At 41.7% G+C, this 14,577-nt stretch overlaps 1 protein-coding gene across 1 annotated transcript; it reads right to left on the bottom strand.

Annotated features, from left to right (window-relative positions):
• Positions 1 to 5,727: 5,727 nt before the first annotated feature.
• Positions 5,728 to 11,097, bottom strand: LOC138983270 (uncharacterized). The gene is made up of 6 exons (XM_070356699.1): positions 11,010 to 11,097; positions 8,249 to 8,387; positions 7,593 to 7,663; positions 7,202 to 7,382; positions 6,591 to 6,659; positions 5,728 to 5,942 (listed from the first exon to the last, which is right to left on the bottom strand). Exons 1-5 carry the CDS (start codon positions 11,080 to 11,082, stop codon positions 6,593 to 6,595), a joined length of 531 nt encoding a protein of 176 aa, XP_070212800.1. The 5' UTR covers positions 11,083 to 11,097; the 3' UTR covers positions 5,728 to 5,942; positions 6,591 to 6,592.
• Positions 11,098 to 14,577: the final 3,480 nt, after the last annotated feature.

The raw sequence follows: 14,577 nt of genomic DNA, 5'->3' as shown, positions 1-14,577 counted from the left end.
TATCATGGGACCTTGCCAAATGGACAACGGGCAGCATTTACCTATATTCATCAGGGCTCCCCACGGACGCCCCTCTTAGTGCGTCCCGGGAACCCCACTTTTAAATTTTAGAGGGTCCATGGACCCCCACTGCAGTATTTTAGAGGGTCCCAAGGGTCCCAAAGCCGAAAAGTCCCAGTGTACTTATAAAACATTGTGGTCAGTATAGTGTACTGCGAAGTGTCGATTGCAGTCTGAAAATGGTACCTACGGTACGCACGATAAAGGACATTTAGTGCGTCCTAGGACCCGCTCTTTTCAAATCTAGTGCGTCCAGGAACCCCCTCCATATGTTTCTAGTACGTGTTTTCGGCTTCTAGTGCGTATAGGACGCAGGGACGCGCGCCATGGGGAGCCCTGATTTATGCACCCTTTTCAGGTGCAAAAGGGCAAAGGGCAAAGGGCAAAGGGCGCCGTACTCGCCATTTGGTATCACGCGCAGATTTTCCCTCAGTTTAGGAACCTCGCACAGGTATTATCAGACGCCAAGCTCGCCGATCTCACCCTTGCGTCTAACTCGCTGGTTGTTGTTGTTTTTTTAACCTCAGAATTATGAAAGAAGTTGTTGTTGTTTTTTTTATTTGTTTTTTGCCTCATATAACAGTGGTGTTGCCCGCAGAATGTTAAACGGCTATCAGGAAGTGTTTGATTTGGAAACTTACACATGTGTTTAAAAAAAACTTACATATGAATTAGTGTTTTGAAAAACTAAATGTTATGGTAATGTAACTTGTGCTTGGGGTGCCTGCATTTTAACTAGAAGGAATAACGTTTCCGAGTGAATGTTTGTCTTAATTCTCTCTACAAAACTCTCAAACTCAGAGTATATTCTTTGTGCGACTTAAAAAAAAATAGGCTTATGTTTCTAAACGCCTAAAACCGAAAGAGTTCAGTTATTAAAGCATGGTCGATTGACACACGCCCGAATAAAGTACAAGTGTTTCGGCTAAACGGGCTCTTCCAGAGGATAATAGGCTAACTGTGGTGACAGCCGAAGTGAGGTGGCCATACAAAGACATATAGGAGCCATACTCAGCCTTTCGTGCAACGCGTAGTTTTTAATTTTAGATCAAGTAAGTGTCCATACACTTGCTAAGCCAATATTAAAATTGTCCGAACGACTGTTTCTCTGCGGATGAACGCTGCATTGGTGGTCGAGATGAAGTACCGTTAGATGGACATGATAGCCATACTTAACCTCGCGTACAACGCACAGTGCTAAACTTTAGGTTAAGTCCGTATTCACACATTTGTTTTTTCCGCGATGGAGCACTCAATTGCTGCGTTGTTCGTCACTGTTTATATCCGCTAAATGGATATGGCAGCCGGCCAGGTGTTCACCCTTATGTGCAACACCTCGTTTTTCACTTCAGATTAAACCAGTGTCCATACACCGGCTTGGTCGCAATCGAACTAATTTTACGTGAAAAAAAACACAACAAAAACACTTTTAAGTGGTTGGTTTAAACAATATTTTACATGTTCAGAAAATGTACATCGACATAAGGTGAAAACAACAACCACCCTACGGCTTATGGCGGTGTCTTCAAACACATGTACAAGAAGAACATGGCAGACAGTCAAGCCCTTATACGTGCTTGCGTTGGTCGTACGGGTGAAGTAGCTGAATCTTGGCCCAGGACGACCCTCCCGTCACACGGACAGTGCATGGTTTAGGGACATCTGCCTGCTGTGTTATTGATATCGGTAACGAGGGGATTAAGGAGCCGCATGTCTGTCAATCCTGTCTTGCAGGTATACATTGAAAGTCTTCCCATATTTTAAACGCACACCCCTTCTCGTGTTAACGATTATGTGAACAATGCTGGCGCTAGTATTTTTTTCAAACTGGTACGCAAACTTTTCTGGTAATAATAATAATAATAATAATACGAATATTTATAAGGCGCACATATCTCACCAACAGGCGACTCAAGGCGCACATACACTCATTCACAAACACGGAGACTTAAAGTCTGATGCAAACTGTCCAGAAAAAACCGGTAGGCTGGTCAATGGAACCAGTAAGAGTCCAACTCAGAGGACTGGTTTTGTTGTTTTACCAGCGAAAAAAACCCGGTAGCTCTAAAAATCAACCGGTAGGTCATACCAGCAGCCAATTTTGTTCCAGTATTTTCTCATGCCAACCGGTAAAATACCGGTAATTACCGGTTAACGCCAATACTGTGTGAACCAACACAGATCTGTCCAGGCTCTTATATCGGATACCATCGTTCTTCACCTAAGACAAATAAAATACAAGATTACATCGTGGCGGCTTTTTTTGCAGAGTGAAAATTAATAATACTTTTGAAATAATATTTTTGTGACATCTAGGTCAAGCTGCAAACTCAATTCAACAACAAAATGCATTCCCATCCTGCCCAGATGGCAGCCACCCTGTTCAATGTTGTCACATGTTTACGTTGGAGGATGTACTAATCCCGTGATAAAGCCTGCAGACACATCTGTATTGGTGTACATGTTCGCTTACACGAGGACTGACCGTTGAGTTTGTAGACTAAATTAGACGTCTAAAATGTCCCCGTTTTATTGATGATAAATTTGAACGGTCATTCATACTTTTAGACGTCTAGATAGCAAAATGGGGTTGTATGGTCAGTCACAGACACAGTGTTAGACGTCTAACAAAATGGGGTTGTATGGTCAGTCACAGACACAGTGTTAGACGTCTAACAAAATGGGGTTGTATGGTCAGTCACAAACACAGTGTTAGACGTCTGACGAAATGGGGTTGTATGGTCAAACACAAACACAGTGTTAGACGTCTAACAAAATGGGGTTGTTTGGTCGGTCACAGACACAGTGTTAGACGTCTAACAAAATGGGGTTGTATGGTCAGTCACAGACACAGTGTTAGACGTCTAACAAAATGGGGTTGTATGTTCAGTCACAAACACAGTGTTAGACGTCTAAAAAATGAGGTTGTATGGTCAGTCACAGACACAGTGTTAGACGTCTAATGGGGTTGTATGGTCAGTCACAGACACAGTGTTAGACGTCAAACAAAATGGGGTTGTATGGTCAGTCACAAACACAGTGTTAGACGTCTAACAAAATGGGGTTGTATGGTCAGTCACAAACACAGTGTTAGACGTCTAACAAAATGGGGTTGTATGGTTAGTCACAGACACAGTGTTAGGCGTCTAATGGGGTTGTATGGTCAGTCACAGACACAGTGTTAGACGTCTAACAAAATGGGGTTGTATGGTCAGTCACAGACACAGTGTTAGACGTCTAACAAAATGGGGTTGTATGGTCAGTCACAAACACAGTGTTAGACGTCTAACAAAATGGGGTTGTATGGTCAGTCACAAACACAGTGTTAGACGTCTAACAAAATGGGGTTGTATGGTCAGTCACAGACACAGTGTTAGACGTCTAACAAAATGGGGTTGTATGTTCAGTCACAAACACAGTGTTAGACGTCTAAAAAATGAGGTTGTATGGTCAGTCACAGACACAGTGTTAGACGTCTAATGGGGTTGTATGGTTAGTCACAGACACAGTGTTAGACGTCTAACAAAATGGGGTTGTATGGTCAGTCACAAACACAGTGTTAGACGTCTAACAAAATGGGGTTGTATGGTCAGTCACAAACACAGTGTTAGACGTCTAACAAAATGGGGTTGTATGGTTAGTCACAGACACAGTGTTAGGCGTCTAATGGGGTTGTATGGTCAGTCACAGACACAGTGTTAGACGTCTAACAAAATGGGGTTGTATGGTCAGTCACAAACACAGTGTTAGACGTCTAACAAAATGGGGTTGTATGGTCAGTCACAAACACAGTGTTAGACGTCTAACAAAATGGGGTTGTATGGTCAGTCACAAACACAATGTTAGACGTTTTACGAAATGTCATAGAACCTTTTACTTCTAACAAAACGATGAAATTGTCCGGTCAGTAGTGTAATTAACGTGATGCTTTTACCAAATGATTAAAGTGACTGGTCAGTCATACATACGACATAAGTCAGTGGTGGCTGTCACTACCACATGCGAACGTTCTGGGGAACAGTTGTAGCTTGCACTTCCAACAAAACGATGAGCCGGTCAGTCGTGGAATCTTAGAAGTGTGAAAATGTAATGATGACGCGTGCGGGCGTGCGTGCGGGCGTGCGTGCGTGCGTGCGTGCGTGCATATGTACGTGCATACGTACGTGCGTGCGTGCATGTACGTGTATGTGTGTGTGTTTGTGGGTGTGCGTGAGAGACAGATAAGAGAGAGGGAGAGAGAGAGAGAGAGAGAGAGAGAGAGAGAGAGAGAGAGAGAGAGAGAGCACTAGTGAGATGGAGCATATACAAGGGAGCTAATACAGCAGAGTACCTGGCAACTTGTGTAAGTGGTTATTTCCCTTGTTACGAACATCGTCAGTAACTTGTAATTTTCTTTTATTCCCAGCGTACGCTTAGACAGTCCACTGTTATTGTGCAGTGAGAGAGACAGATACAGAGAGACAGAGAGAGACAGGAGGGGGGGGGACAGACAGACAGACAGACAGACAGACAGACAAACGGAGACAAAGAGAGAGTAAGAGAGTCTTGCGTGGAAATGCACTTTTCCCTTTGTTTTCCGTACCAAAGTATGTTATGTGGAGGGTCGGGGTAACTCAGTTGGTTGACTTGTCTCATTGGGCGTCAGACTCCGTGTGTGTGTGTGTGTGTGTGTGTGTGTGTGTGCGTGTGTGTGTGTGTGTGTGTGTCTGTCTGTGTGTCTGTGTGTCTGTGTCTGTGTCAGTCTGTGTCTGTGTCTGTGTGCGTGCGTTCGGCGTGCGTTCGTGCGTGTGTGCGTACGTGCGTGTGTGGGTGTGCATGTGTCTGTCTGTCTGTCTGTCTGTCTGTCTGTCAGACTGTATGATTGTATGTGTGTGTATCTTTCTGTATATTCGCCTTTCTGTCTGTCTGCGTGTCTGCTTCTCTGTGTCTATGACTGTGTGTGTCTGCGAGCATGCTTATTTGTTTTCGTGCATGCGTGTGGGTCAGTGAAGGGTATCTTCGAGCTTCGTCTGTTCAGGATCAAACGCGCATGTACGCAGGTTACTATGAGATCGTTCAGGACATTGAAGGGTTCAACGTATAATCCAGTAAATTGATCCTGAAAATATGCCTTATCGACAAGTGAATGGAAACTAGTAATCGGGAAATGCGTGACATTTCTCTAAATTTCAGTTCTCGACCTCAATGTTTTGTAATGCACATTATGTCATCCGGATTTCTTCTCCGCTTTTATCGTATGTGCCCGTTTCAATTCAGAGACCGTAGTCTTTGAACTGGGTTTATAGAAAAAGAGAGGCAAAGAAATACAATGAGAGGGTATTGAAGAGAAACAGACAGAGAGGTGAGAGCAGGAGAGAGAGAGAGAGAGAGAGAGAGAGAGAGAGAGAGAGAGAGAGAGAGAGAGAGAGACAGAGAGAGACAGAGAGAGAGAGAGACAGAGAGAGAGAGAGAGAGAGAGAGAGAGAGAGAGAGAGAGAGAGAGAGAGAGAGAGAGAGAGAGAGAGAGAGAGAGAGAGAGCGGATTTGGCCTTTAACCACGAACGTAGATGTATTGATTTAAAAAACAAGCAAAAAAACACAAACAAAAACGGTGACAAAATGAAGAGAAAAAAGTGTCAGTTCTTCCTTTTTTTTCTTTTTTTTTTAATGTTTATTTTGTTTTGTATTTCTCCAGTCATTTTTACGTCCTTTTTTTAACAAACAAGCAACACGGATAAGTGTTCACATTACAACCTTAACCACGACACATAAAGAGTGTGACATCGTAATGGAATTCCCGTCCCCACAGTCAGAAAATATATAGTACACTAATGACTCTTTATGCAACAGGTGCGGCCCTCTGGGCTCCGGTGGTGTGGAGCATCTTCACCAGAAACTGGAACCTGAAAAAGACGAGGAAATGATGACAGGGCACAGTCCTTCCTGCAAAAACTAATCAGGGTCAACCAGACTTAGGTCATGTTGGGAGATCATCCAACCCAAAAAGTGTGTACAGTTTCAAAGCTCTAGTTTCAAAAGACGGTCAAGGCATTGATAATGTTCCACAATATGACCCCAAAGCGACCCCACTGTGCAAAGTTTCAAACCTTTAGCTTCAAAAACATCCGAGAAAACCTCAATGTTAAGGTCTTACAACCCAAACATGACCCCGCTGTTACCTTACAATTTGACGCAGGTCAACCAGAAGCGTTTAGGCTCTACGTTATTCAAATCTAAAACGGCTGTGTTTAGGTAGAGTTCCGTGACTTGGATTTGTCTGCTCTGCTTTTTTCCGCTTTGTTTTGATTTCCGTCCTACTTTCGCCCCTGTATTTCACACGTTTTTGTAGGAATCTAGATTACATATTTGAATACCTCTTAAATCCAACGATTTTGTCTGCTTCGACCAATGCGTACCCACCAGAAAACATAAGACATACTCCTTTACTACAACCATGTGCATTACACTAGTTTAAAGCATGCCAAAAACAAGCACACGCAACGTTGACAGTTTTGTTTGCAGTAACCCAGAGGGAACACATTTCAACTCACTGTCAATGAAGAATGGATCTCTTGGCAGGCTGGGCAGGGATATGGAACTTCTGCACCAGTGTCTGGAATCTAAAACAAAGCAAAAAAGTTGTCAGAATATTCTTCCACACTACAATTAACACTGAATTGTGTTCCACACTAAAGATTGAGCTGCACTTTGTTCTACACTAAAATGTGGAAGTCGGAATATCTTTAAACACCGAGGATGAAATGTAGATGGAATATCTATAAAACAATGAGAAATAAGCACTCCAAATTTAGACGACAAAAAGAAAAGTAGGAATATTGTGGAACAAATCTCCTTGCATTGAAATGATGAAGCAACTTTCAAGCTATTTTTGTGGACGAATTATTTGGCTAAGCAAAGAAGGTCAAAATTGGAATATCTGCAGATAAAAAGGGGAGTGGAATATCTGAAACAAAATGTTTACAGGGATCCACACTACTGAAATTTACATGTACGGACATATAACAACCAGTCATATTTTGAACCTGGTTTCCATTTAATTTTCAAGGTCCAAGTAAATTGACCTCGGCTGTGTCTGCATCTGGACAACTATACGTATGTAACGCAAAACACTGAATGAGAATAACACCATTTCTTCACTCACGAGGTGCAGATGAAAGGACATCCAGTGTTCAGATGGTCACTAGCACTGTGCATGACCTCAAGACAGGCTGTCTCGCACTGCTGCTCTGTGGCGTCAGATCCCACCCGCTGCACGATCAGGTCGACGTCCTTGGCCAGGTCAGCATTGCTGAACATGTTGATCACGTTGTTCAGGTTCAGGCCTGTTGATGCACAGAAAGTCATTGGCCTTTGAGTTTTCTTTGTATTGGATCGTTGAATACCAGCATGCCAAGAAGACATAGGACATATAAGTCATACACTTTTATTACAACCATGTGAAGTACAGTAGGAATAGCACGCAAACAGCAGAATCACACGCAACGTTGACTGTATTGTTTCCAGTCACCCAGAGGGAACGAATTGAAACTCACTGTCAAGAATGAATCTCTTGGCAGGCTGGGCAGGGCTGTGCCTGTGGAACTTCTGCACCAGTGTCTGGAAGCTGAACAATCAGAACGGTTGATTTGAATTTCCTTCCACACTAAGATTTGCACTCAAATTGGTTTTTGCATCAACATTTGACCAGCACTTTGTTCCAATAAATACAAAGTGAAATTTGAAATCGGAATATCTGTCAACACTCACCAAATGTAGATGAATTATCCACGAAACAAAGATACGTACGGTGTACATTAGCGCTTTAAATATTGACGACAACGAGAGAAAGTGAGAACTTTGCAAATCCAAACACTTTACACTTGAGAGAATAACAGTCATATAAAGGATAATAGCTAGTCAAGCAACCTTCATTTAATTTTGTAGACAAAATAGTTAGTGATGTGATGAAGGTCAAAACTGGAATCCGCAGTTGAAAAAGGATACGAAAGAAAAAAATAAATAGAAGTAATCCTTACTCTTGAGCGTTACATTCGAGGCCAAACAAAATTGTTGGTCATATTTTGAACCTGGTTTCTGTTTCACTTGCGAAGTGCAAGTGAATGGGCTATGTCTTTTATTTGCATTTCAAAAAACGATAAGTGGATAACGCAAAACACTTAGGGAGAATTACTTCGTTTTTTTCACTCACGAGGTGCAGATGAAAGGACAACCGGTGTCCAGAAGGTCACTGTGCATGACCTCAACGCAGGCTGTCTCACACTGCTGCTCTGTGGCGTCAGACCCAACATGGTCCGCGATCAGGTCGACGTACTTGGCCAGGTCAGCATCTGCGGATAGTAATACACTCAAAATGTACCGGCTTTTCTTTTTCTGTTCTTGTGAGATCAGCATGCACATAATAAGGATAAACAGAATAAACAAAATAAAAGCATTGACGTCACGCCCCTGACCAGGTCAATATATCTGTGGATTCACAGAACATTCGTTTTCACTTTCTTCTCGTGTGAGATCATTGGTGGTGGTCGGCATGCTGATACAGGTATACGGATTACATTTTGGATACACAACAACACAAATCGTAGAATAATGAGATCCTATGGAGTTGGGTTTTTTTCTCGTGATTTATTTCTCGTATCAAACTTAAGAGACACGAAGACCAAGGGGTAGCATTACCCAATATTGATGGACTGCTATGGTCTGTTGAGACAGTGAGATCAAAATCGAGACCGGAGGTCTATATTTTGATATTACTGTCGAAACAGACCAATACCAGAAGATATCATCACACAGTCCGTCAATGTTAGCTAAATTGCTATTTCTCTGGACATTTTGTATTCACTGTAAAGAAATTACAAAAGTATTTGTCTCCGTTTTGGCTGTTGCATATCCCTCCCTCTGATTATTATTTCTTTTTGTTCACTCTTTTCTTGTACTTTCCAGTATTTCCAAATGTTTTGTCTTTCAAAAGTAATTAGTCACTTGCTCAACTATATTCTGGGATAATTACATTTTCATATAAATATATATTTTTTTTAATTTAGGTGTCTTTGTCTTTGAAGTGGGGAAGCAATAAAGAGGTCGTCGATATCAAAACTGATATCTTAATTGTTAGAATGCTTTTGATATATCTTTTTTCAAGTTTCGGAGTTGAGGGGGAAAGGGTTGGGGTATCTTAATATAATCAGGAGACAAATCCAAAGTGACGGCCGGCAAGATACATTTCATAGAGCAACAAGTGGACAAAGTGACGGCCAGCAAGATACAGTTCATAGAGCAACAAGTGGACAAAGTGACGGCCGGCAAGATACATTTCATAGAGCAACAAGTGGACAAACTGACGGCCGGCAAGATACATTTCATAAAGCAACAAGTGGACAAAGTGACGGCCGGCAAGATACATTTCATAAAGCAACAAGTGGACAAAGTGACGGCCGGCAAGATACATTTCATAAAGCAACACGTAGACACACTGACGGCCGGCAAAATACATTTCATATAGCAACAAGTGGACAAACTGACGGCCGGCAAGATACATTTCATAGAGCAACAAGTGGACACACTGACGGCCGGCAAGATACATTTCATAAAGCAACAAGTACACAAAGTGACGGCCGGCAAGATACATTTCATAAAGCAACAAGTACACAAACTGACGGCCGACAAGATACATTTCATAAAGCAACAAGTGGACAAAGTGACGGCCGGCAAGATACATTTCATAAAGCAACACGTAGACACACTGACGGCCGGCAAGATACATTTCATATAGCAACAAGTGGACAAACTGACGGCCGGCAAGATACATTTCATAGAGCAACAAGTGGACACACTGACGGCCGGCAAGATACATTTCATAAAGCAACAAGTGGACAAAGTGACGGTCGGCAAGATACATTTCATAAAGCAACAAGTGGACACAGTGACGGTCGGCAAGATACATTTCATAAAGCAACAAGTGGACACAGTGACGGTCGGCAAGATACATTTCATAATGCAACAAGTATACAAACTGACGGCCGGCAAAGAAAACAAGTCGCGTAAGGCGAAATTACTACATTTAGTCAAGCTGTCGAACCCACAGAAGGAAACTGAACGCACTGTAGTTTTTCACCAAGACAGTACAGCTTTGTCAATCCCCGCGAGAAGGAAACAATAATAATAATAATAATGCAAACTTTTATAGCGCTATTCTAGAAAAATGTCTACTCTTAGCGCTCCTTCCACGTGCAGAATAGCGCGGTAGCGTATTGTGCTAAGCAGGAAAGCGCGCTTTTCTGTATTCTTGTTAACTTTCGGAGCTTGTTTTGAATACAACCTATCATATCTATATGTTTTTGGAATTAGGAAATGATAAAGAATAAGATGAAATCATTTTTGGATCGATTTCTTAAATTTTTATCGTAAGACTAACTAATCTATTTTCGTTAATAATTGTGATCACATTTTAAGAGTAAACATGACATATGTATATATTTTTACATTCAGAATATTATGAAGAATACGATGCAATCAATTTTAAATCTGTTTGCGAAAAATCGATTTTAATGACAACTTTAATGAGCAAACTCATTAATTAATTGTTAAGCCTCCAAGCTAAAATGCAATACCAAAGTCCGGGCTTTGTCGAAGATTACTTGACCAAAATTGTAACCAAATTTTGTTGAAAAATGAGAGCGTGACAGTGCCGTCTCAACTTTCACGAAAAGCCGGATATGACGTCATGAAAGCTATTTATCAAAAAAATGAAAAAATGTCCGGAGATACCATACTCAGGATCTCTCATGTCAAGTTTCATGAAGATCGGTCCAGTAGTTTTCTCTGAATCGCTCTACACACACACACAGACACACACACATACACCTCGACCCTCGTCTCGATTCCCCCCTCTACGTTAAAACATTTGGTCAAAACTTGACTAAATGTAAAAAGGAAGAAAATGTCCAGCTTACTGTCAAGAAGAAAACGTTTCTCTCCGGCCAGAGCCAGAGGCATCAGGGCGCACATGAGACAGAACATCATCATTTTGAGGTGTCAGTCGGACTGAAAAAGAGATACATGCAATAAATTTCAGTTTCTATGGTGAAAAAAAAATATCGATTGCTTTTTTTCCGTTTACCAGTACTAAAGGAAAAAACGTTGGCCAGATTGTGTAGATTTTGATCAAAATCTCACTTGTATTTATTCATGATTTTTCGTGTGTTAGTTAGCGATGAAAGATATATTTTGACATCAAATGTTAATCCCGTCTAAAGCGTGCGTTTCCTCTTTTCTTCGTGTGTCAGTTTTTTTTTCTCATGGTTTATTTCTCGTTTCAAACTTAACAGACACGAAAGAAGGGAAGAAAACATCACAATAATGTTATGGATTTGAACTTGTATTCCACACTATGGCCCCAAGAGCATAGTACATAATTTTATTATTATATCACGAAGATCAGCAAAGGCCAAAAGCAGAACTACATTCCCTCTTACCGTTCACTGTCTTACTGTGGTCCAAGACAAACGTTGATTTGATGTCAGTCATCTTTTAAGTTGACGATAGTGGACTGACTTGCATAATGGTTAGCTTATCTCTCTGGACACTGGTTCGTCACCCCGAAGACCTCTTGATGCCACGTTTGGCCGTTTGGCCCCGCATGTCCAGTGCCGTATGGTCCGGTGCTGTAAGGTCCAATCATGTTGCAGTTGATAAGAAACCTATTTTTGAGAAACACTCGAAAAATCACAGTTTTGTTTACACCGCAGTTTCTCAAGTCTGTACTCATTCTGAAGGTCTGCAATGGGCCGGGAAGAAGGTAAAACCTGTGAAATCCAGGCGGGATATAATTCCTTAAGCTGAAGCAATACACTTTCTGACACTGTAGTTTTTACAGTTTCCAATATTTACTTCTATTACTGTAGTCTATTGCAAGCACATAAGGTAGAGCCCGTGAGGGCATGACCTTAAGTTCTAAAGCCGGCTGAACAGATCAATTTTGTGATACTGATCTTATTTATAGATGCCTAAATACAGAACTTGAACAACACAAAAACCATGCGTTTGCATCCACACAGCCCTTTAACATTTCTTATCGTCACATGGTATCCATTGTTTAGGTGGGTCAGAGACTACTCTACAGTCTCTGGGTGGGTTGCTCATATTCTTTCTCCGGATTGTTTTCAACGCATTTATTATTAACAAGACATTACAAGCATGGAATACGTACTGAACATGGGATTTGTTGTCATGGCGACCGTTTTCTGTTGTCGTTGGTTATTTTTAAAAATAATAAAGGGAGTGGACACAGTCGTTGATACATTATTGTTGAAAACCAAATGCGAGTGCTTTTTAAAATTATATTTTTTTAATATGATATGTACACCTTATTCATTATTATGAATATGGTTGATAAGCGTCGGGACAGTAGAATAGCAAGATCTAGATGTGGCACTTTTTAGAACGTATACGGGAACGTGTACGGGTAACGTCATCAAATCTAGTGTTTACGTCACGCGTTTGTCAAGAGCAGTCTTGGTGGGAGCAAAACAACGTATGATTTGGAACATTGGAGAAATAAAACTGAGTCACGGGTGACGCAATATCAACACGTACACGTACAGGTCTTTGCTACACGTTCGATCATCTAGAAGACTGTATATATACGTAATGACCATGACACAGCGCCGTGCCTATCTATGGATTTCCCCTGACGGGATATAATCACTGCAAAACGTTCTGGTTCGGACATCGCATTTTCCAATAAACATTGTGGTCAGTTATTCAACCAGTGCACTGGATGACATCCAAATAAACATTCCTTGCTCCATTCCAGTTCGATGAAGGTCTACTGGTTCATTGGTTCTGTAAATATAGAAGAGCGCTCTGCAATTTTCCATTTTGTTCTTTCACCTTGTAAATACTGGTCTACTTTTTTTAAATCACGCACAAGGGAGCGAAATGAGGATTTCCAAGAGTTCTCTGTTCGGAGCAGCGGTTGCATCGCTTGCACTGCAGTTTTTATTTTACCCCATTTTCCACGGAAGATGTCTGTAAAAACCCGTGCAGCTTGAATAAAACGGAGATGTTAAATTACTATTAACACAGGCAGTCTACAATTTAACTGCCTGCTACACAGCAATAATTATATCAGAATTTATTTGTGCGAAGCCAAACGTGGCCATGTTGTAGACTCTGTCAACCTCAGCGGAGGTTTTCTCATGTGTTTGCATGACCAGCAAATTTACGCCAGTGGTTACACGCAAATGAAACGGCTTCGACAGTATCTGTATGAACCATTGATTTGTAGACATGCAAAGTCATGACTTTTTTGGACACAAGAGAACAATCCTATAACGAGTTTAACAACTGTTTCCGAATCATTGCGCCACATTTGAACAAATATCTGTAACGATCCAAAATTTCCATCGCTGTATTTCGAGTATGTTGGTAAATTATTCTGAAAGTTTCAAAGCAATCCACCAAGTCATTGCTAAAGTACAGCGCTTTTTGTTATGACACCCCTACAAAATGACACAAGAGTCCCGTTTTTGACCGCTCTTGCGATCGACAACTGCATCAGTAGGAATAGCATATCACACGCCGAAAGGCGCAAGCTAGCTACACAAATCAACCTGTTCAGGGGAGATAATTGATTCGACTTTCTTGTCGTATGTATAAAACGTTGCAAAGTTTTGCCTATTGTGATTTTTTTGTTGATTTTTAATTGGGCCCTTCCGTTTTTGTCTGGTCGATTTTGAGGGTACCCTTATTTGAGCGGCGGGGACGTACGTGATCCCTGCAAAAGATGTCTTTAATCCAAAAAGTGATCCTGATAGTCAATTAGAACGGCCTGAACTGGCATATAAAGTTTTAATGAAATTACACGGGACTTAATGCTTTAATTTGGGTGCAAAATTTGTTGCCATAATTTTTTTGCCAAGTTTAGTTTTACTATTTGAGAGCAAGAACACGGACTCTTAGTCTCACGATAGACTGAGAGTAGAAGCGTTCTTACCAGGAGTGACGGCGAACCTTCACAAACAACCGACAGGTTCGGTGAGCAGCAGACCAAAATCCATTTTGTAAAACGGGAACGTTTAGTTATCCCCGTGACATTGCCGTGCGCCATAATTATCATAAAGCTAGTCTACTATTTAAAACAGACAACACTGACATAATAGCAAGTACAAGGAATCACATTACTGAGCAGAAGCGATCGTGAAGGGGTGAGCAATTAGTGCCGATCATGTTAAAAAGAGCGGAGGGTGTTTAGATGCCTCCTTATCTTGTCCCGAGCTAGCATCCCTCTTCTCATCCCTGCCTCCTCCTCCTCCCAACAGATTGTTCCCCCCGATCAACCAGTTTCCATGGAAACGCCTTCGCGGCAGCCCGCGTATACTGCTTCTTCCTCGACGCGCGGGCGCTACACCGAGTCGCGGGCAGGCAGAGAAGGGATGAAGAGAGAAAGAAAAGGGGGGAAAGAGAGAAAGAGAGAGGGTTGCTGAACGAAGAGAGACTGCATGAGGAAGGGGTATCGAC

This window comes from Littorina saxatilis, linkage group LG12 (assembly GCF_037325665.1).
Source record: "Littorina saxatilis isolate snail1 linkage group LG12, US_GU_Lsax_2.0, whole genome shotgun sequence".
Classification (NCBI taxonomy): domain Eukaryota; kingdom Metazoa; phylum Mollusca; class Gastropoda; order Littorinimorpha; family Littorinidae; genus Littorina; species Littorina saxatilis.
Note: the sequence above shows the minus strand (reverse complement) of the source record. Positions and strands in the feature narration are given on the sequence as shown.